The 21,917-nt window shown below is 43.3% G+C and overlaps 1 protein-coding gene across 4 annotated transcripts in view; it reads right to left on the reverse strand.

The window, feature by feature from the left end:
- Positions 1-21,917, reverse strand: part of KLHDC8B (kelch domain containing 8B) — a 58,127-nt gene that overhangs the window by 21,094 nt on the left and 15,116 nt on the right. For all 4 annotated transcript variants that reach the window (XM_089518144.1, XM_089518152.1, XM_089518135.1 and 1 more), the window contains 2 exons: positions 19,049-19,180; positions 17,442-18,293 (listed from right to left, as the gene is read on the reverse strand). In XM_089518144.1, the coding sequence (XP_089374270.1) occupies positions 17,442-17,817 (376 nt within the window). In that variant the 5' untranslated portion in view covers positions 17,818-18,293; positions 19,049-19,180. The remainder of the gene's footprint in view (positions 1-17,441; positions 18,294-19,048; positions 19,181-21,917) is intronic.

Consider the following 21,917-nt stretch of genomic DNA (forward strand, 5'->3'; position numbering starts at 1 on the left):
CGACATGCTCTCTCGATCCCTGCCCTTCATGGTCGACGGCCCAGGGGGGAGCTAAGGTAACATCTATGCTGTGCAGCATAATTAATTCATCCTTTAGTGAGGGGAGATTTCCATCCAGCTTGAAATTAGCTATAGTTAGACCTCTGCTAAAAAAGCCCTCCTTAGACCCCCTGATATGAAATAATTATCGACCTGTGTCGCTGCTGCCTTTCTTGGGGAAGGTGATCGAGAGAGCGGTTGCCTTCCAACTCCAAGCGATCTTGGATGAAACGGATTTTCTGGACCCATTTCAAACTGGCTTCAGGGCGGGCTATGGAGTTGAGACTGCCATGGTCGCCTTAGTCGATGATCTCCGTCTGGGCATGGACAGGGGAAGCGTGTCCCTGTTAGTGCTTTTGGACATCTCAGCGGCTTTCGATATCATCGACCATGGTATCCTTCTGGAACACCTGAGGGAGTTGGGTATTAGGGGTACTGCGCTCCAGTGGTTCCGGTCCTATCTCTCAGGTAGATTCCAGATGGTGCAGCTGGGGGACTCTTGCTCCGACAAGAGGGAACTTACATCTGGTGTCCCTCAAGGAGCTATTTTGTCTCCCATGCTATTTAACATTTACATGAAACTGCTGGGCGAGATCATCCGGAGACACGGGGCACGGTGTTATCAATACGCTGATGACACCCAAATATGCTTATCTGTGTCTCCGACTGATGCAGTGACTAGGGATGGCATCTCTCCTCTAAATGCCTGCTTGGAGTCGGTAATGAGCTGGATGAGGGAAAACAAACTCAGTCTGAATCCAGAGAAAACGGAAGTACTAATAATAGGCTCCCCAGGCCTGGGTAGTGAAATTTTTCCACCTGTCCTAAATGGGATCACGCTCCCCCTGAAGGACTCTATTCGCAGTCTGGGAGTGCTTCTGGACTCGTTGCTCCAATTGACATCCCAAGTGGATGCGACAGTCAGAAGCACCTGTTATCAGCTTTGGCTGATATGCCAGCTGCGACCCTACCTGGGCCGGGGGGACCTTGAAACTGTGGTACATGCTCTGGTAACCTCTCGATTGGATTTCTGCAATGCGCTCTACATGGGGCAACCCTTGTACCAAACCCGGAAGCTTCAATTAGTACAGAATATGTCTGCGAGATTGGTCGCTGGTTGTTCCAGGGCTGACCACATAACACCCATCTTACAAGATCTCCATTGGCTGCCCATTCGCTTCCGGGCACAATACAAGGTGTTGGTAATTACCCATAAAGCCCTACATGGCTTGGGCCCAGGTTACTTGGAGGACTGCCTCTCCCCATATAATCCACCCCGCACACTCAGGTCAGCTGGGAAGAATCTGTTGAGGGTTCTGACTGCGAAATATGCGTCGACCTCGCAAAGGGCCTTTTCTATCTCGGCCCCAAAAATTTGGAACACCCTTCCCGATGAGCTCCGTTGTATCACCTCCCTGGATCTCTTTAAAAAGAAACTTAAAGACCTTTTTCTTCCATCAAGCTTTCCCCCATGTGCTCTGATATCATGTGGTTCCCCCCCTATATGTATTTTGCATCATGGATCATCAGCTCAGCTGGCTTGGACTTAGGTTAATAGTTTTTAAATTGTACTTGAAATTTTCTACACAGTTTTATCGTATGTATATATTGTAATTTTATTATGTACTGTTGTATTGTTGTATTCTTTTGTTCTGTACACCGCTTTGATCAATATGGAAAAGCGGTATAGAAATATTATTATTATTATTATTATTATTATTATTATTATTATTATTATTATTATTAAAATCTGAAAGACAGAAGAGGAAAAGGAAAAGAAAAAGCCAAAGGAAAAAAGTGCTTAAAAGATATGCCAGGGACTTGGCATATGGATTAATACAAGCTAAGCACAGTCCTTCCCCTCCAAAATGAATAAGACTGAAGTTGGCATTTGTGAAATACACATCTGTGCATAGTTAGGCACTAAGACCATCTGACCATCAGTTTAGTCATCTGGGCATCTAGGGAAAATTCAGGCTTGATTTGCTCTAGGTCCTGTCTGTCTGTCTGTTCATGGTATCTGCAAAACTCTTCTCCAGCACTGCATATCAATTGAATTGGTTTTCTTCCTGTCAGCTTTCTTCACTGTCCAGCTTTCATAAGCATATATAGAAACTGGAAATATAATGACATGGATAATTGTTACTTTAGTTTTTTGTGGGTTTTCCGGGCTATGTGGCCATGTTCTAGAAGAGTTTCTTCTTGGCGTTTTGCCAGCATCTGGGGCTGGCAAAGATGCCAGCCACAGATGCTGGTGAAACGTCAGGAAGAAACTCTTCTAGAACATGGCCACATAGTCCGAAAAACCCACAAAAAACTATGGATGCTGGCCATGAAAGCCTTTGACTTTAAATTGTTACTTTAGTTTTCAATATTATCTTTACAGCTGAGGATCTTGCCTAGTTCTTTCATAGCTGCCCTTCCAAGTCCTAATCTTCTGCTGATTGCTTAACCACAGTCTCCATCCTGATTAATGACTAATAATAATAATAATAATTTGTATTCCGCTTAATCTCGAGGAATCCAAGCGGATTACAGCAGTAAATCAAGGTACAGTTAAAGGAGAAATGCACTGCCTTAAAAATTCCAAGATCCCCATCCCTCCCCCTGTCATAAAAACATAATTAAATACTAAAAAGAGATTAAACCAAGACAAAAAGTTTTTTTTAAATTAGTGTACAATAAAAATTAAAATGAAATAAAAATTTTTCAAGTGGAGTCCAGGTAGAGTAAAAGATAAAGATGTAGTATAATGGGAGAGAAAAAAAGAACCAAAGTATGGAAAATGGCTGAGCCAAAGTATGGAAAATTATTATTATTATTATTATTATTATTATTATTATTATTTATATAGCGCTGTAGATTTGCACAGCATTGTACATAAAAACAATAAATATAAAAGGGTAAACCTGCCTATGGCGTACAATCTAAGAAATAATAGGGTAATACATATAAAATCTTGGGTCTCATTCACACTTACATTTTTGTACCAAGGACACCCGAATCTCCCCAATGAAGCAACACTGTATCAAAACTCCCACTACATTTACTGTAATCGAATCTCTTTGTGGCATTTTAGCCCTACTGCAGTTCACACTGCTGTCATATTGATTTAAAACGGAGCCTCCATTTTGAACATGTTCGATTGTTCTCAGGTAGTTTTTTAAAAAGTCGATCAAGTGATGCGCATCTTCGTCATTCTGCTTCCACTTTTACTGTCGGTGATGTGACACTGCTTCCCTTGTCGCAAGCAGTTTGAATCTGAACACAAAAAGTGTATAAATCTGTAAATAAGCCTTGCGATGGTAAGGCGAGGGAAATGGAGGCAGTGGTAGAAATACTGGCCGGATTTATGGAGCCGGTGTCTTCACTGGCAAGATCAGGTGGGATGTGTATTTTCCGCCCCTCCTTCCTGTTTTGGAAGAATCTGTTCAGAATGCTCCAAATCAAATCGGCAGCAAGTTTTCATTTGTGGCAATCCACATCTTTTCAAACCCCCCCAAGTATTGAATATACCAGGGTACGTGGGTTTTGAGCAGCCCCCCCCCCCCCAACTGCACCGAGTGCACTTAGTGCAACGTGACAGAATTAATCCGGTTTCCACACTGGGTTATTTTGTAGCGTGAATGAGCCCTTGAACTATTTCAATGTCTTCAGCATCTGCTTTAAAGTTATGTAAATCATCTCTGGTCACTATTTTAGTTTTCTTTATGTTCAACTGTAAACCCATCTTTGCACTTTCTTCCATGACTTTCTCCAATAGGCATCCCATGTCTTTGCTATTTTTTGCTGGTAGTATGGTATCATCTGCATATATTAAATTGTTCATATTCTTTCCTTCAATTTTCACAACACCTCACTACAACAAGTCTAAGTCAGCTTTGCATATGTTCATCATACATGCTAAACAGACAGGATGATAAAATTCAGCCTTGTCTGACCCCCTTGCCAGTTGGAAACCATGATGTTTCTCCATATTCCATACTAATGCTGGCCTTTTGCCCTGGGTACAGGTTATGCATTATGACATTCAAATGCAGTACACCCACTACTTTAAATAAGGGCACGAATAACGAGTCACTCACAACTGGGGAACCCCTGATCTTTGTAGTTACTATTTATTGTAACCATAGCATAATTGTCCCCACTATTTTGCTAACACAACAACCCTGAAGAGTTGGCTAGCTCAGAATCAAATGATACATTTCATTTGGTTGGATAGGTATTTGAACCTGGGTTGTATTCAGAACCTAACCACTACACTATGTCTGCTCTCCATGCCTTATAAAGCCACCCAATTATAAAGGGTAAGTGGTGAATCCTGCCCCCTCTTGAAGATTTTTTAAAAAATCAGATACCCCTCTCTCCTTCCCCTTCAGGATCATAACTTACAATATCTCTGCAATAGATCCTTGGCTCAGCAGGAGCTGTTCCTGACTGTGACTAATACAAAAACTATTCAGGCAGTGCCATTTTGAACTCTTTTGATGTGCTTTGAACAAAAGTCTGTAAGAAGAGCCAACAGGTTTTAAGCTCTACCTGATAATTACATACAAAACTAGCAGTGAAGAAATGTATTGGGTTTAGTAATCCTTAATTTTGGAACATTTTTCTGCTTTTCTTCTATAAAGAGAAAAGCCACAATAGCTCAGTAGCAGAACACACACTGCAGATGGAGAGGGTACTTAGTTCAATCCCTTGCTTTCCCAGAGTGGGCCATGAAACAATTCTGCCCTCAAACCCTGGATTGCTGCTGAATAGTATTGCAAATATCTCTGCAAATACTGTTGCATTACAGATACTACCAGGCCAGAGGGCCCAATCATCTGATCCAGCTGTAGGCAGTTTCTAAGAGTTGTAGAATCATAGAATCATAGAATCGTAGAGTTGGAAGAGACCACTAGGGCCATCCAGTCCAACCCCCTGCCATGCAGGAAATCCAAATCAAAGCATCCCTGACAGATGGCCATCCAGCCTCTGTTTAAAGACCTCAAAGGAGGGGGCTCTATCACCTTCCGAGGAAGTGCATTCCACTGCCGAACAGCCCTTACTGTCAGGAAGTTCCTCCTAATGTTCAGGTGGAATCTCTTTTCCTGTAGCTTGCATCCATTGTTCTGGGTCCTGTTCTCTGGAGCAGCAGAAAACAAGCTTGCTCCCTCCTCAATATGACATCCTTTCAAATATTTAAACAGGGCTATCATATCACCTCTTAACCTTCTTTTCTCCAGGCTAAACATCCCCAGCTCCCTAAGTCGTTCCTCATAGGGCATGGTCTCCAGACCCTTCACAATTTTTGTCGCCCTCCTTTGGACACGCTCCAGTTTCTCAATGTCCTTTTTGAATTGTGGCGCCCAGAACTGGACACAATATTCTAGGTGGGGCCTGACCAAAGCAGAATACAGTGGCACTATTACTTCTCTTGATCTAGACACTATACTTCTATTGATGCAGCCTAAAATAGCATTGGCCTTTTTAGCTGCCGCATCACACTGTTCACTCATGTTCAACTTGTGGTCTACTTGGACTCCTAGATCCCTTTCACACGTAGTTTCATTCAGCCAGGTGTCACCCATCCTATATCTGTGCATTTTATTTTTCCGCCCTAAGTGCAATACCTTACATTTCTCTGTGTTGAATTTCATTTTGTTAGCTTTGGCCCAGCTTTCTAGTCTATTCAGGTCATTTTGAATTTTGATCCTGTCCTCTGGGGTATTAGCTATTCCCCCTAATTTGGTGTCATCTGCAAATTTGATAAGTATGCTCCCAATTCTGTCATCCAGGTCATTGATAAAGATGTTGAATAGCACTGGGCCCAGGACAGAGCCCTGTGGGACCCCACTGGTCACTTCTCTCCAGGATGAAAAGGAGCCATTGTTGAGCACCCTTTGGGTTCGGCCGGTCAACCAATTACAGATCCATTTAACAGGTCCTTTGTGTAGCCCACATTTTACAAGCTTGTTTGCAAGAATGTCATGGGAAACCTTGTCAAAGGCCTTACTGAAATCAAGATATACTATATCCACAGCATTCCCTTCATCTACCAAGCTGGTAATTTTGTCAAAGAAAGAGATTAGATTTGTCTGGCATGACTTGTTTCTCTGAAACCCATGTTGACTTTTTGTGATTATGGCATTGCCTTCTAGATGTTCACAAACTCTCTGTTTAATGATCTGCTCCAGAATCTTTCCTAGAACTGATGTCAGACTAACTGGACAATAATTGTTGGGATCCTCTTTTTTCCCCTTTTTGAAGATGGGGAGAACGTTTGCCCTCCTCCAGTCTGCTGGGATCTCTCCTGTTCTCCAGGAGTTTTCAAATATGATTGCCAATGGCTCCGATATTACTTTTGCCAGTTCTTTTAATACCCTTGGATGGAGTTCATCTGGTCCCGGAGACTTAAATTCATTTAGATTAACAAGGTGTTCCTCTACTATCTCTTTACTTATTCTGTGCTGAAATTCCCCTATTCTGTCCTCTGCTCCATTATCCTCAGGTTGAGCACCCTTTTCCTTTTCTGAGAAGACTGAGGCAAAGAAGGTGTTGAGTAATTCTGCCTTTTCTCTATCTCCTGTTAGCATTTTGCCATCTTCTCCACGCAGTGGCCCTACCGTTTCCTTCTTCTTCCTCTTGCTGCGGACATATCCAAAAAAGCCCTTTTTATTGTTCTTAACCTCTCTAGCAAGCCTGAGTTCATTCTGCGCTTTAGCTTTTCTGACTTTACCCCTACACATGCCTGCTATTTCTTTGAATTCCTTTTTCGTGATTTCCCCCTTTTTCCATTTCTTATACATGTTCCGTTTCAAACTTAGCTCGGTTGAAAGTTCCTTAGTCATCCATCCTGGTTTCTTGAGACACCTCCCGTTTTTCTTTCTCACTGGAACTGTTTGAAATTGTGCCTTCAGTATCTCCCTTTTGAGAAAGTCCCATTCGTCCTGAACTCCTTTATCTTTTAGTATTTCTGACCATGGAATCGCCCTCAATACTTCTCTAAGTTTACTGAAATCCGCTCTCCTAAAGTCTAGGATGCGTGTCTGACTCTGCCTGGCTTCTCCTCTCCATTGTATAACAAACTCCAGGAGAACATGGTCGCTTCCACCTAAGGATCCCACCACTTGCACCCCATTAACCAAGTCATCCTTGTTGGTTAGGATCAGATCTAAAATAGCTGACCCCCTTGTTGCCTCTTCCACCTTTTGGACCATGAAATTGTCTTCCAGGCAAGTGAGGAATTTGCTAGACCTTGAGGATTTTGCTGAGTTTGACTTCCAGCAAATATCAGGATAGTTGAAGTCGCCCATCACTACTACATCTCTCTTTTCTGACTGTGTGGTCATCTGTTCTAGAAAGATATCATCCAATTCCTCAGTCTGACTTGGGGGTCTGTAGTAGACTCCCATCGTAACACCCTTGTTGTTTCCCTCCCCTTTGATTCTTATCCAGATGCTCTCCACCTGGCTTCCATGATTGATGTCCAGGATCTCTTCACTGGTGTAAATATCTCTGACATATAGTGCTATTCCTCCTCCTTTCCTGTTTGGCCTATTTCTCTTAATAAGGTTATACCCCTCTATTTCCACATTCCAATCATGAGACTCATCCCACCAGGTTTCAGTGATGCCTATTATATCATATTTGCTTTGTTGTACTAGGAGTTCGAGTTCATCTTGCTTATTTCCCATGCTCTGTGCATTAGTGTAGAGACATCGCAGACCATGGTTCCCTTTTACTTGCTGCCTGTGCAAGTTTTTTTGCCTCCCACTGCTGGGTCCTTGCACTGTTTGCCTTGTTTCCTCTATGTCAGTTTGACTATTTTCGCCATCTCTTTCGCCTTCCTTAATATTGTCTCCCTTCCCCTCGGAACTCAGTTTAAAGCTCTCCTGATCAAGTTCTTGAGACTGTTGGCAAAAACATTTCTTCCAACTGGCGTGAGATGCAACCCGTCTGTTGCAAGAAGTCCCTCCTCATGGAACCGCAGCCCATGATAGAAGAATCCAAATCCTTCTCGGCGGCACCATCTGCGAAGCCAGTTGTTCACATCTGCTATTTTCCTCTCCCTTCCTGGACCATGCCCTTCAACTGGCAGAAGAGACGAGATGACAACCTGTACATCCATTCCTTTCAGCTTCCTACCAAGCGCCTCGTAATCCCTTTTGATGTTCTGAATGCTGTGTCTTGCAGTATCATTAGTTCCCACGTGGACCAAAAGGAAGGGGTATTGGTCAGTAGGCTTGACCAGTCTTGTCAGCCTCTCTGTCACATCACGGATCTTTGCACCTGGAAGACAACACACCTCTCGAGACATCTTGTCAGGCCTACAAATCACTGCTTCTGTACCACTCAGCAAGGAGTCCCCCACTATGACCACACGCCTCCTCCGAGGCTTAGCAGCGACTGTTCCCTCGGGTGGGACTCTCAGGCTCCCCTGCTCTGTCCCAGAAGTCTTGTAGTCATGACTGATTGTATGGAGCGATGCTCATCTCCGTTACTAAGCCAAAGAGCCAGTGTTGTCAAAGACAACTCCATGATCATGTGCCCAGCGTGACTGCACAGAACACTGTTATCTTCCCACAAAAGTCGTACCTATTCGTCTACTTGCATTTGCATGCTTTTAAACTGCTAGACTGGCAGAAGCTGGGACTCACTCTGTCATGCCTGGGCCTCGAACTACTGATCTGCCGATCTTACAATCGTCAAATCAACATCTTAACTGCTGAGCCATCATGTCCCTTTCCAAAGTAAGAGCTGGCACCCATTGCAGTGGATATCTCTTGCCTACAAGAACTTCAATTCTTTGGTTGATGAGGTGGCTGCTGTTAACCAACATCACCTCAAGATTAACAAAATGGCTTATCCAAGTTGTTTCTCTCTATCTTTTCTGCACCACACAGAAAGTCAACCAGGCTGGGCCATTTAGCTGCCTCAGCAAAACACCGCTTTCCATTTGAAAAGTCAAGGGGAAATGTATGGAAAGTCAGCCAAAAAATGAGAGTGGAGTTATGCAGTAATGCACCCTCCTTTTGGCACAGAACTGAGATACCACTAATGTACACAGCTGTGATAAATGGACTTGTTTATCTCGGATCGGCCTTTTTAGTCATCAACGCGCTTATAGAAAGCGTGGGATGAGTCCTTCCTGAATCTTCGTTCACAAAGAAAAGCCAGAGAGAGAGAGAGAGAGAGAGAGAAAGTGAGAGATATCAAAACATGGGGAATACAGAATCAAATTGTAAATCTAGTTATTTCAGTTTCTACTTCAATTTAAGCTATTTCTAGCCTACATAAGAGCAGAGGAAAACATGAACAAATGTGCTACAATTCATTCCACCCCTGGAAACAGGTAGGAGATTTAACAATCAGATATCAGATTCATTCCCTCAGCATAACTATTCTCTTGGGATCCTGCCTCCAGAATCCTTTTTTTCTCCCACCCATTACTTTTTACTTCTTTTGAAATCACTTATCAGAAATGGAGCCAGTTCTTCAAAAACAATCATAAAGAAAAACAGTCCAAACCAAAACACAGCCCCCAATCCTCTGTATGACACAACCATGCAAACTGTGTGTATGTGTAAACTGTAGAATTTTATGTGGAATTCATTTCCTTTTGATGTGAAGTCGGAGGCTTTCACAGCTGGCAGCCATAGTTTCTTGGGTTTCTTCAGGAGTTAGTGGCATGGAAGTGAGTGGGGTATATATACTGTATGACCCTTAGTTGGAAGGAAGTGATTTATATGTTAATCTGTGTGTTGGTCTGTTGTTGAATGGCAAGACCCCTGCTTCATGATGGAACAAGAAAAGGAAGGACCATTGCCATTCTTTGATGTCCTGGTCATCTGCAAACCAAACCGACTATTGGGCCACATGGTATACAGAAAACGTACACTCACAGATATCTACATAAGAACTCCAACCATCACGCGGGACAAAAAAGAAGCTGGTAGACAGCGCAAAAAGGATCTGTGAATCCTGCTTCCTGGAAGATGAACTGAAACACCTAAACTGAACTCTACAGGTTAATGGTTACTTTAGCTCAGACATCAGAAGAGCTGACAGACCCAGAAAAAACACAGGAGTGAAGACAAACAACTACCCAAAAGAAATGTATTTTTACCATACATCAAAGGAGTCACAGACAGAATAGGGAAACTGGTAAGGAAACACAGCTTCCAAATGATCTACAGACCAATAAAAAAAAACCAGCAAATGCTGCGCTCAGCGAAAGACATGCGTTTTCCACATACTGTGCAGCTGCAGACAAATCTACATAGGGACCACAAAATGCAATGGTCAAACATGAATCAAGGAACACCAGAGAAACTGCAGACTGAGCCAGCCAGAAAAATTAGCTGTAGCAGAACATGTTATAAAACAATCTGGGCATAGAATGCTATTTGAAAACACTGAAATTCTGGACCATGCCAACAACTATTAGGTCAAAATGCACAGGGAGGCCATTGAAATCCATAAACACCTGGACAACTTCGGCGCAGGACAGACCGTCCAAAAAGGACGGTCTCCCAGCACCTAGTTTTGGTCTGCAGGGAAGCTGCTGCCTCCAGGCTGCAGGGCTTTCCCGCGGACCAAAAAGAACCCACGAAAAGCAGGTTCTTCTTGTGACGCCATTACAACATCACAGTGCGCCAATGGCGCACTCACAACATCATAATGGCACAGTGACATGCTGACACTATGTGTCTGGTACATCATAATGGCGGCACCTGTCTGTACAGGGCACCATCATTTTGACGCCCTCATCACATGCGAGGGGTGTCTAGGGACACATAGTAGGGATGACCAAGGGTGGAGTGTCCGTATGCCCCGCAACCCCACTACGTGGCAGCAGTGTCATCATGGCAGCCTCCCATCTACACGGGCCATGATGCTAGCACCGCCGCTGAGCACCCAAAAGTGGTGCACAGGAAGTGGCATCATGATGGCACCACTTCCTGGTTGCGGCGCCACAACAAAGGAGCTGCTCTAGGCAGCTCCTTTTCATTGCAGCACTGCAAGCTTCATTCCCGCACTGCAACCAGGTGGCCCCTTTCTCCCATGGCTGCGCTTGTTGGGGTGTCCTGGGGCATGAAGCACCAAGTACACCCCTTTTCGAGACCACAGGGAAGCGACATTTTGATGCTCCTCTGTAGTCTCGAAAAGCGCTGGATTGGGGCCTCTGGGCTGCCGGTGAAGCTGCCCTGCCCCCAACCTGGAGCGAAAAGGGGAGGGTGCAGGCCACCCCAAAGGGGTAGTCTGTACTGGGCCAAAGTTTGACTACCAGTCCTGAAATACACCAAAATCAAGACTCAGCACATGCAAATGAACATCACCCAGGGTCAGGGGGTTTCTCAGCAGGCAATGGATCACTACTTAAATAGACACAAATCTTCCTTACATAGCCTCCCACCCTGAGGCCTTGCCAGTTACCAACAGACCAACATACAGATTAACATGTGATAAACACAGATTAACACTTCCTCCCAATCAAGGGTCACCCAGTATATGTACCCCACTCATTTCCATGCCACCAACCTCTGAAAATGTCAGCCACAGATACAGGCAAAAAACATCAGGAATAAAGAAATAGCCAAAACAAACAAACACAAAAAACTATCAATCACTTACAATCACAAAATCTGAGTTTAGAGACACTGCAATTAAAGTCAAAATTTCAAACCCCATGGACTTAGGTTATCAAACAACAGATTTTAAAAACATTTAGGTCTAATCTGCACTGCAACAATAATGCAGTTTGACACCACTTTAACTGCTATGGCTCAATGCTATGGAATTCAAGGATTTGTAGTTTGTTGTGGCACCAGAGCTCTCTGACAGAGAAGGCTGAATATTTCACAAAACTACACTTTCCAGAATTCCATCACATTGAGCCAAGGTAGTTAAAGTGGTATCACGCTGCTTTATTTCTGCAGTGTAGATTAGACCTCAGTGCCTAAAGATGTGTCCTTTGAGAACACTTTCACAAAGAAAAAGAGAAACAACATGTGAAATCTTAGTAAGGCTAACAAAAGTAAATGGAACGATAGTACATCTGATTCCTAGGAAAGAGAACAAGTTCTGAAGCAAAGATTTGGTTTTTAAAAACCTGATAACTTTCATTTATTACATCAAATGAACTACTGGCTAGATTTGATAGCATAAAATGTGTAAAAATTTGCAGACAAGTAAAATGAAAAAATAAAGAAAGACTGATAATATTTATACTTAAATTCTTCATCGGCAAACTACTATATTTATGTCCATCACACAAGGATCTTGAATCTACTCCCAATGGTTTGAAAAAATGAAATTACATAAGAAAAGGGAGAGGAGGGAGGGAAAAAAGAGGAGATTAGCCTTGAACTAAAAGAGAGTGGCCAGTTTGAAAGGGATCAGAGATTACCGTTAATACAGTGTGCTCGCGTTATACGTGGGCGCGCTATATGTGGACTTGAACATATGCGCTGAAGCCGCGGGAAGCGCACGGGGTGCAAGGGGCAGCGGGTCCCATTCACATGAATGGGGTGCGCTCCTGTGGCGTGCGCTGCACATGCTGCCACCACGCCGTCGCGGGCACAAGCCCCATTCGTTTGAATGGGGCTTGAGCATCCACATATTTTCTCTTACGTGGGGGGGGGGGGGTTCCAGAACAGATCCCCCACATAAGAGAAGGGAGGACTGTCATTGACTATAAGTTGATCTCATGTATAAGTCGAGGGCAGATTTTGTGGCCAAAATTATTGATTTTGATATGACCCGTGGATAAGTTGAAAGTGAAACCCAGGGGTATGTAATAAAGAAGCTAAAGGATGAAGCAAAGGAAAACAACAACAAAGAATTTACAAAATTCCAGCAGGCATCACTGTTTGTGCTCACTCTAAGGGCTGGATGGATTAGAGAATAGAGGAGGGTCAGTGATTCCAGGATAGATTACACTCTTGCTTTTTACTAGTAATAAAATAATAATAACATTTATTTATATCCCGCCTCTATACAGAATGCAATTGGGGCGGCTTACAAGGTTAAAATATACAAAAAGGAGATGGTTCCTTTTTGATGTAAGAGTTAAAGTATAGTACTTACATTGACCCATGGATAAGTCAACTCAGATTTTTTTGGGTCTATTTTTTTGACTAAAATTTCTACACTTATACATGACTATATATAGTAAACATACCAAAAATGGAGAAAAGATACCCACAAAAATTCCAAGCATGTCACTTTTAAAAAACAACATAATACATTTATCTGCAGAAACTGAGATCTGCAGATTACATATTACACGGACCATCTATGATTGGATCTTCCATTCATAAAGCATTTTTTATATTATAACTATGCTCAGGTCCACATTTTATCAGAGTACAAAGAGTGGGGAAAGAGGTACCCATTAAACCATTCCACATTCTCATTTGATTTTTCTGATCTAAATCCCTCCACAAAACTGCTGTAAAGCCAAGCGGCAGAACAGGGATACTAAATTCCTGCATGGGGTTAGCAACATCACTCAGAGAATGATATACAGTGATATAATGGTGCAAGAATAGAGAGAAGTCTGACAACAACATTTCTTTGATTGAACTGTCCCCCTCCTGGACTGCTTTAAATTGAAAACAAGGATGATTGGAGAGCAGAGAACAGACTTCCCACATAATTAATAAAAGCCAGTACAGGGTTGTAAACAGTGTGTCTGACCAGGATTTCAAGGACCTGAGTTCTAGTTCTCACAAAGCCATGAAACTCACTGGTAGATCTCTCTCAGCCTGGCCTACCTTACAGGGTTATTTTAAGGATAAAGTAGAGGGGAAGAGCACAGACTGATTAAAAAGACCAGCAAGTTCCCGATTTCATTTCTCCAATTTTATTTTAGATACACACACACATTTTGTTCACTCCAGCAGAGGGACCACACAAGGTGATAACCCTGGGCAGTGTGCACCTAGCGGGGTGGCACACCTGGATGGACTTGTATGGCAGCCCACCCAGCCCACCCTCCACAGCCCTTTCTGGGACCTGCACCAGGTGACACCAACCTTAGTAACGCCAGAATATTTTCTGTCATCTCCTGGTATAATCAGACTTTTAATGCCAGCTCCCTGGATTGGTTTGTTTTAACCCAATATATAATTAGAAAGTCAGTGTGGTGTAGTGGATTGAGTGTTGGACTATGACTCTGGAGACCAGAGTATGAATGCCAGTTTGGCCATATAAACCCACTGGGTGACCTTGGGCAAGCCATGCTCTCTCAGCCTCAGAAGATGACAATGGCATCCCCCCACCTCTGAAGAAACTTGCCAAGAAAACCCTATGATACATTCGCGTTATGCTCCATCCTCTCAGAAACAACTTGAAGGCACACAGCAACAACAAAATTGGAAAGCACAAGAAAAAAATCTGGAACTTTTCAATCTGTCTGGATGTGCCCAAAGACTGCCATGTGTGTCACCCTGAGCTCACTGGAAGATAGACAGAATACAGATGAATCCTTCAGCTTGATTATTTTCCGAGGCCACGGTACAGTCTCACAAATAAGTTCACAGCATGTGCCTATGCATGCCCGTGCCAATTACCAGAGGGATGAAGAAAGACAAAAAGAAAACAGGGCTTGTAAAGTTCGCTGCAATGTTCTCCCGGTCACCTCAGCAGGTCAAAAATTCAGGCCTGATTTGAATGCTGGATGAAAAAGAAGAATTTACCAGTGTCTCATTAAATCAGGTCACCTGCACATCCAGCATCAGCCCATCGGGGATCCATAGCCCAGGCAGGCATAATGCTGGCACAATAACACTGCACACAGCAGCAGAAGAGCCAATCTGGATGTTCCACCACAATGGAACTCTGAATCACATTTTATTGTACAATCCATATGGAATTAGACCTACAATCTAGGTATTCTGTGGCACTGTCACCCACACAGTTGTAAACAATTAACCTACATTTCAGCCATTTAATATATATATTTTTTCTACATTCAAACAAACAAAATGTCAGGGACCAAACATGTTCTACGAGATCTATTTATGTTTGTCATGGGGTACTTTCTTTTGGTCCCAATCTTTTTAAGATATTGTGACAAAAATGCCATTTTTCAGGCTTCCAAGACACAGAAAAGCAGAAGTGACATGCTATAGTTTTTTGTGGGTTTTTCAGGCTATGTGGCCATGTTCTAGAAGATTTTCTTCCTGATGTTTCACCAGCATCTGTGCAAACAAGAATCAAGGAACACGAGAGACACTGTAGACTGGGCCAGCCAGAAAAATCAGCAGTAGCAGAACATGCCACAAACCATCCTGGGCATAAAATGCTGTTTGAAAACACTGAAATTCTGGACCAAGCCAACCACTACCATGTCAGGATGCACAGGGAAGCCATTGAAATCCACAAACATCTGGATAATTTCAACCGGAAAGAAGAAACCTTTAAAGTGAACAAAATTTGGCTACCAGTCCTGAAGAATAGCAAAATGAGGACTCAGCAAATGCAAATGGGAAACCACTCAGAGTCAGGGGCTTTCCAAGCAGATAATGATCACCAATTAGCAGACACTAATCCTCTTTTGCATTAGCCTCCGAGCCTGAGGCCTGCCATCAGCAACAGAACAATACACATGCAAATCACTCCTGCATTCCCAGGCTCACACAGTATATATAGACCCACTTTTTTCCAGGCAAGCGTTTTCTGAAGATGCCAGCCACAGATGCTGGCGAAACGTCAGGAAGAAAATCTTCTAGAACAGTGGTTCCCAACCTTCCTAATGCCGCAACCCTTTAATACAGTTTCACATGTTGTGGTGACCCCCAACCATAACATTATTTTCATTGCTACATGCAAATATGTGTTTTACAATGGTCTTAAATGACCCCTGTGAAAGGGTCATTTGACCCCCAAAGGGGTCCCGACCCACAGGTTGGGAACCACTGTTCTAGAACATGGCCACATAGCCCGAAAAACCCACAAAAAACTATGGATGCCAGCCATGAAAGCCTTCGACTTCACAATGACATGCTATGATTGTCAGGAGGTTCTCAGAGCAGGACACTGAAACTGTGATCAAGAAATTTATTAACTGTACATATAACCCTAACCCTAAATACAATCCTAACACTAACTTTTACTCTTAATAGTTTTGTAGTGGTTTGAGCCCTAAACGCTGGAGACCAAAATTCCGCTCACCCATGGAACTCCATTGGGTGACCCTAGGCAAGTCTCTCATCTTCAAAGGTTGGCAAAGGCAAAACCACTCTGAACAAATCTCACCAAGAAAATCCCATGATAGATTCGCCCTAGGTACACCATAAATTAGAAAAGACTTCAAGGTGCACAACAATAATAAAGTTTGGGATTTTTCATTAGAAAATACTACAACTACCTGAATGCAAGAAGCATGGAAATTAAATAAACCTGTTTATTTAAATATATTAACTATGTTTTCATGCTATATTTAACAATTAATTTCAAGGGAGTCTATAAACAAAAAAATTACAAAAAACAAAATAAACATTAAAAACACCAAGACTTTTCTTTAAAAGCAGAGTAGCTGCTTTGAAATTAAACATCAGTCTGTGCCACTTGAGCAGATTTGAGCCTTCCTGAGTGCATTAAAACCAAGCTTCCATCAGCACGCTACGTGCACTTCTTTACAAGGCATCATATACATTACCAGTGAACTCATTGTCAAAATGTGGCTGTGATACAGCACAATCCACACAGAAGAGATGTCAGCAGGCTTAGGGGAAACCGAAGATGTGCAGAAGTATCAGACATGGTTTTTTTGGGGGGGAGGGATCGCCAAACAGCCGAAGAATAAACATGGTCAGCAGCAGGGAATATTGACTGGCTCTTGAGAGCAAAAAATGCAAAACCAGGATGAGTGGGCTGGGCTTGGCTAGAAATCTTAACAGAAGCATTTTGTAGCAGATACCTTTTGTTCCTGTAAGGACAGAATTATAGACTCAGAGAGATAGAACAGACCACAAGGGCCATCCAGTCCAAGCCCCTGCCATTCAGGAACACATAATCAAAACATTCCTGAGAGTTAGCCATTCAGCCTGTGTTTAAAAACCTCCAAAGAAAGAGATTCTGAGGAAGTGTGTTCCACTGCTGAACAGTTCTTATTACCAGGAAGTTCTTCCTAATGTTGTGGTGGAATCTCTTTTTATGAATTCAGTGCTCTGGGTCCTGATCTCTGGAGCCTCAGTAAACAAGCTTGCTCCATCCTCAAGATGACATTCTTCAAATACTTGAACAGGGTTATCATGTAACCCTTAACTTTCTCTTCCTCAGGCTAAATGCACCCATTCCTGCAGCTGTTCCTCATGATATGGTTTCCAGAGCCTACCCTTCCTAAAGATGTCAGCAAAAATACTGAGATATTTTCATCACACTTGCACCACAATGCCAGTTACACCTACCTTTTTCAACAGCTGAAACACCCATGGAAGGCTGGGCCAAATCTCCTTTCTTCTCCCACTTGCCCTCATCCATGTGGTAGACTTCGACTGAGGCCAAGGGGCTCTGGGTGGAGTCCACTCCTCCAATCACCAGCACATCCTTGCCAAGCATGGCTGCTGCAGCTCCTGCCCTTGCAGTGGGCATAGGAGGCAATGCTGTCCACTTGTGGGAAACAATATCCAACATTTCCACAGTGTCCAAGGGTTGACCCTGTTGGCTGCAACCACCCACCACAAAAAGATGTCCATCCTGGTAGGTTGGGCTGCAGTATACCCGACAGGTAGGCATTGGAGGAAAAGCCTCCCAAAAGAAGGATTTGGCATTGGCTGCTTCCATTTTGCTCGAAGGCCTGGCATCTTAGGAGACAGACATGGCAACAACCCCTGTGCTGACCAGAAGTCTTAATGTGGCAGCTTTCCACACAGCACTCCAGAGATCTATATGGATTGGCCTGAGGCAGAGTGAAGGCCTTACCTCCTGCTCCACTGGAATTGCACATCCACAAGGCATGAGTAGACTGGGAAGCAAATACAGCTGCACAGAGTGTCCATGGTCTCCTGAGGGAGTTGGCAAGGAGCGCCGTGATGCACTGGGAATGCTGTTTCCAGAAGAAGGGAAAACATTCTCTTCTAGAAGAGCTAGGGAGATGCTGAAAAGACACTCTGTACACTTTGGCCTGGCCTAGAATGCTGGAAACTGGCCATAAACAGCAGTAGATCTGCCAGTCTTGGAAAGCACAACTCTCCGAAAAAGTTCTCTTCTGACATTTGTGCCTCTCCTGTCTTTGTACTGATGATGCATCCTGATGCAGCCTCCATGAGGGAAAGAGAGAGCAGGGGAGAAGAAGAGGAAGGTATGAGGTTATTTATTTCTCTTATGGGAAGCATTTTAAGAAATTTGGACACAGTGAAAACAAGCCATGCTGTACTACAGGAAGCCTCTCAACAGTCACACTCAAGTTCACTTCATGGTTTGGCACCAGTCATTTTATACTCAGATAGAGATGACTTTAGGCTGCCTGGGCTTTAGTTTGAATTTAACATCCCCATACCAGTTCTGTTCTTCCTAAAGAGTGAGGCAGAAATGTGCAACCAATAGGCTTCACATGATCTGCCAAAGCCCTTTCTCATAGAAAATCTTGCTTCTCTTTTAATCTCCAAAATAAGTGGATCTGTAAACTTTCCCAAAGATGCCCAGTGGGAAGTTTGTTTCTAGCTCATTACTGCTTCCTCCTGATGGTCAAGGAACCCAGACTACTTGCCACTTTCTCATTCTCAGGGATGAAGAACCTTTGAACTCCAGATGTTTTGGACTTCAACTCTCAGAATATCCAACCAATATGGCAAATGGTAAAGTATTGTGGGAGCTGTAAAGGCACAAGATCCCATCTGATCTTGGAACTTAAGTAAACTCAGCCCTGGTTAGCACTTGGATGGGAGATCACCATCAAATTCCAGGTGCTGTGGGATATATTTTAGAGAAGTATTCCTTGGATTATAAAATTCATGAAGGCACCATAAGTCAACAGGCAACATGAAGTCACACACATTCACATAATCTATAATACCTGGAAAGCCAAAGGTTCCTTAGTTATTAGGATTGTCAAAGTAGTAGTTGTCTATCCTCTCATGCTGGATCAGACTAAAGGCCTATGTAGGCTAGAATTGTAGTTACACAATGGCCAACCAGTTGCCAGAATCTGTAAAGATATGTAGAATGAACCCATTAATATACGTTTGTGGGTTCAGAATTATCAGCTAGCTGTTATTTTAAATTAACTAATACTGTACTTCTTCAGAAGAGCATTAGGCAATAGAAAGTAAAAGAGAAAACAGATGGGTTTGGGACTGGGGGACTGTGTATTATTATTCTGCAAAGCTCTCAGTGATCTTAATAGTGGTAGTGGAATTAGCCCAGTCTATTGCTTCCAGAGAAGAGAAGCACTAGTGTCCTGAGGTCAGTATCACTCAGTGTCAGGATGGCCCTTGTCAAACAAATCATAGACACTGCAAGAGGACACAACAGTCCTGTCTGGTGCATTCACACTTTGGTGGAAGGACAACAAACATTTAGTGGGAGAGAGAGACAAAAGAGACTTAAGTAAATGTGAAAGGTGCCTGCTGGAATGTAACTAGCTTCAAAACACATTTTCTGCAAAACTACAGGACTGAGGAGGGTCACCAGAGGATAAGAAAGTGATGCAGGATATGGAAAGAATATTAGTAAGAGTTTGGAGAGAGTATAACATAGCCAAGGGCCCCTGCACCGTTCCCAGGTGTATGCCTGATAAAGCCATAGCCTGACAAATGGTTAATATACAAGACAGAGCTCTCCACCCATCAGGGGTTACCACCACCTATCACTGCAGCTCTAACTATGGCTATAGCAGCATATGTGATGTGTGACCCTTTCGTGTATCCAAGTGTTAGCAGTGCTTCACTTACCACAGTAACCAGTTGGAAGTGACCAGAGGCAAGTGCTAAAGGCAAATGCTACTGATCCCACATTTAAGAAGTCCTTTCTTTTAACAAGAGTGTGCCTTTTCTTTTCTTAAGGAAAAGAAACAGCACCATCTCCTGACAGCTCAGAAATAACTATACAATAAATACTAGGGGTGGGGAAATGTGCTGCATGGGCCACATATGGCCCCAAGGCAGATTTTCCAGCTCCCAAAGATCCCTCATGCCCCCCCACTGAAACTCAAATATTTTCCTCCACCAAAACAATCAACAGTGTCCCCCCCAAAGCCACTGTAGGACACTATTGGTCATTTTCTTGTATTTCAGACATATAGGATAACACCATTATCCTGGTCTTTTTCCAACCAGGAAGTGACTCTATAGTGACTTCCTGTTTGGAAAAAAGGCTAAACAAAACCTGAAAGATGGCGGGGGAAGAGGCACTGGAATGCAGTAAAATGACTAGCAGCCCCCACCAAGAGACTTGGGGACATTAATTCTATTGGGGGGGGGGGGGTAAAATATGAAACCCCAAATCTAAAGGCCAATGGAATTTTAGGCTGCATCAATAAAAGTATAGTGTCTAGATCAAGAGAAGTAATTGTGCCACTGTATTCTGCTCTAGTCAGGCCTCACCTGGAATATTGTGTCCAGTTCTGGGCACCACAATTCAAAAAGGACATTGAGAAACTGGAGCGTGTCCAGAGGAGGGCGACTAAAATGGTGAAAGGTCTGGAAACCTTGTCCTATGAGGAACGACTCAGGGAGCTGGGGATGTTTAACCTGGAGAAGAGAAGGTTAAGAGGTGATATGATAGCCCTGTTTAAATATTTGAAAGGATGTCATATTGAGGAGGGAGCAAGCTTGTTTTCTGCTGCTCCAGGGAACAGGACCCGGAACAATGGATACAAGCTAGAGGAGAGATTCCACCTCAACATTAGGAAGAACTTCCTGACAGTAAGGGCTGTTCGACAGTGGAACACACTCCCTCGGAGTGTAGTGGATTCTCCTTCCTTGGAGGTCTTTAAGCAGAGGCTGGATGGCCATCTGTTGGGGATGCTTTGATTTGGATTTCCTGCATGGCAGGGGGTTGGACTGGATGGCTCGTGCGGTCTCTTCCAACTCTATGATTCTATGATCTGGAGGGAGGAACTGAGAAGGCAGGGGACAATAGTAGGTGGTTCAGTTCTCCAGAATCTCAAGAAATGTGCCCTCATGGACCCTGGCAGTTGTCCATCCCTGATGTATATCAATGTATTTCAATAATTTTCAGCTACCTCTGATTATATTTAATGAAATCACATAGATTGTGACTGGACATGTTTGGAGGATACAATTTATGGTTGTGCAATAGCTGCAAACTGGTGCTAGAATAAGCTTAACAGCTACTCTACACAACCTGTAAACAGATGCAATTAAAAACTAACACTGAGTAATATCAACACATGTGCATGAATCAGTCCGCTATGTCTGCCAAAATCTCCAGTGGAGGTCCTCCTGACAGTGCCACTGCCATCTGAGGGTAAGCAGGTACTCTCTGTCCATCTTAACTGCTACCATCCTGACCTCAGAGGGAAAGAAGGAGAGGCAGGCACAGTTTCACCATGCCTAGCCCTAGAAGCAGATGGAAGATCATCCCTCCATCTTAACTGCTACTACCTTGGCCTCGGAGGGAGAGAAGAACTGGCAGTATCTGTTGGACTTGATCCCCTTCCATTGGACTTGATTCCCTTCCACTGCCATTCCCTTCTCCATTTTTGTCATGTCTTTTTAGATTGTAGACCTGAGGGGAGGGAACTGTCAAATTAACAATCTTTAAAATGCTCTAAAAGCTTTTGTGGTTGAAGAGCAAGGTATAAATACTCTAAATAAATAATGAATAACTAAATAAATACAGGAAAGAAGACCTTCTTGGTGGTGGCACTCCAATATTGGAACATTCTCCAAGAGCAGTTCATGAGGTATCTACATGATTGC

The sequence above is a fragment of the Sceloporus occidentalis genome, unplaced genomic scaffold (assembly GCF_023333645.1).
Source record: "Sceloporus occidentalis isolate IW3139 unplaced genomic scaffold, rSceOcc1.0.p SCAF_1, whole genome shotgun sequence".
NCBI classification, from domain to species: Eukaryota; Metazoa; Chordata; class Lepidosauria; order Squamata; family Phrynosomatidae; genus Sceloporus; species Sceloporus occidentalis.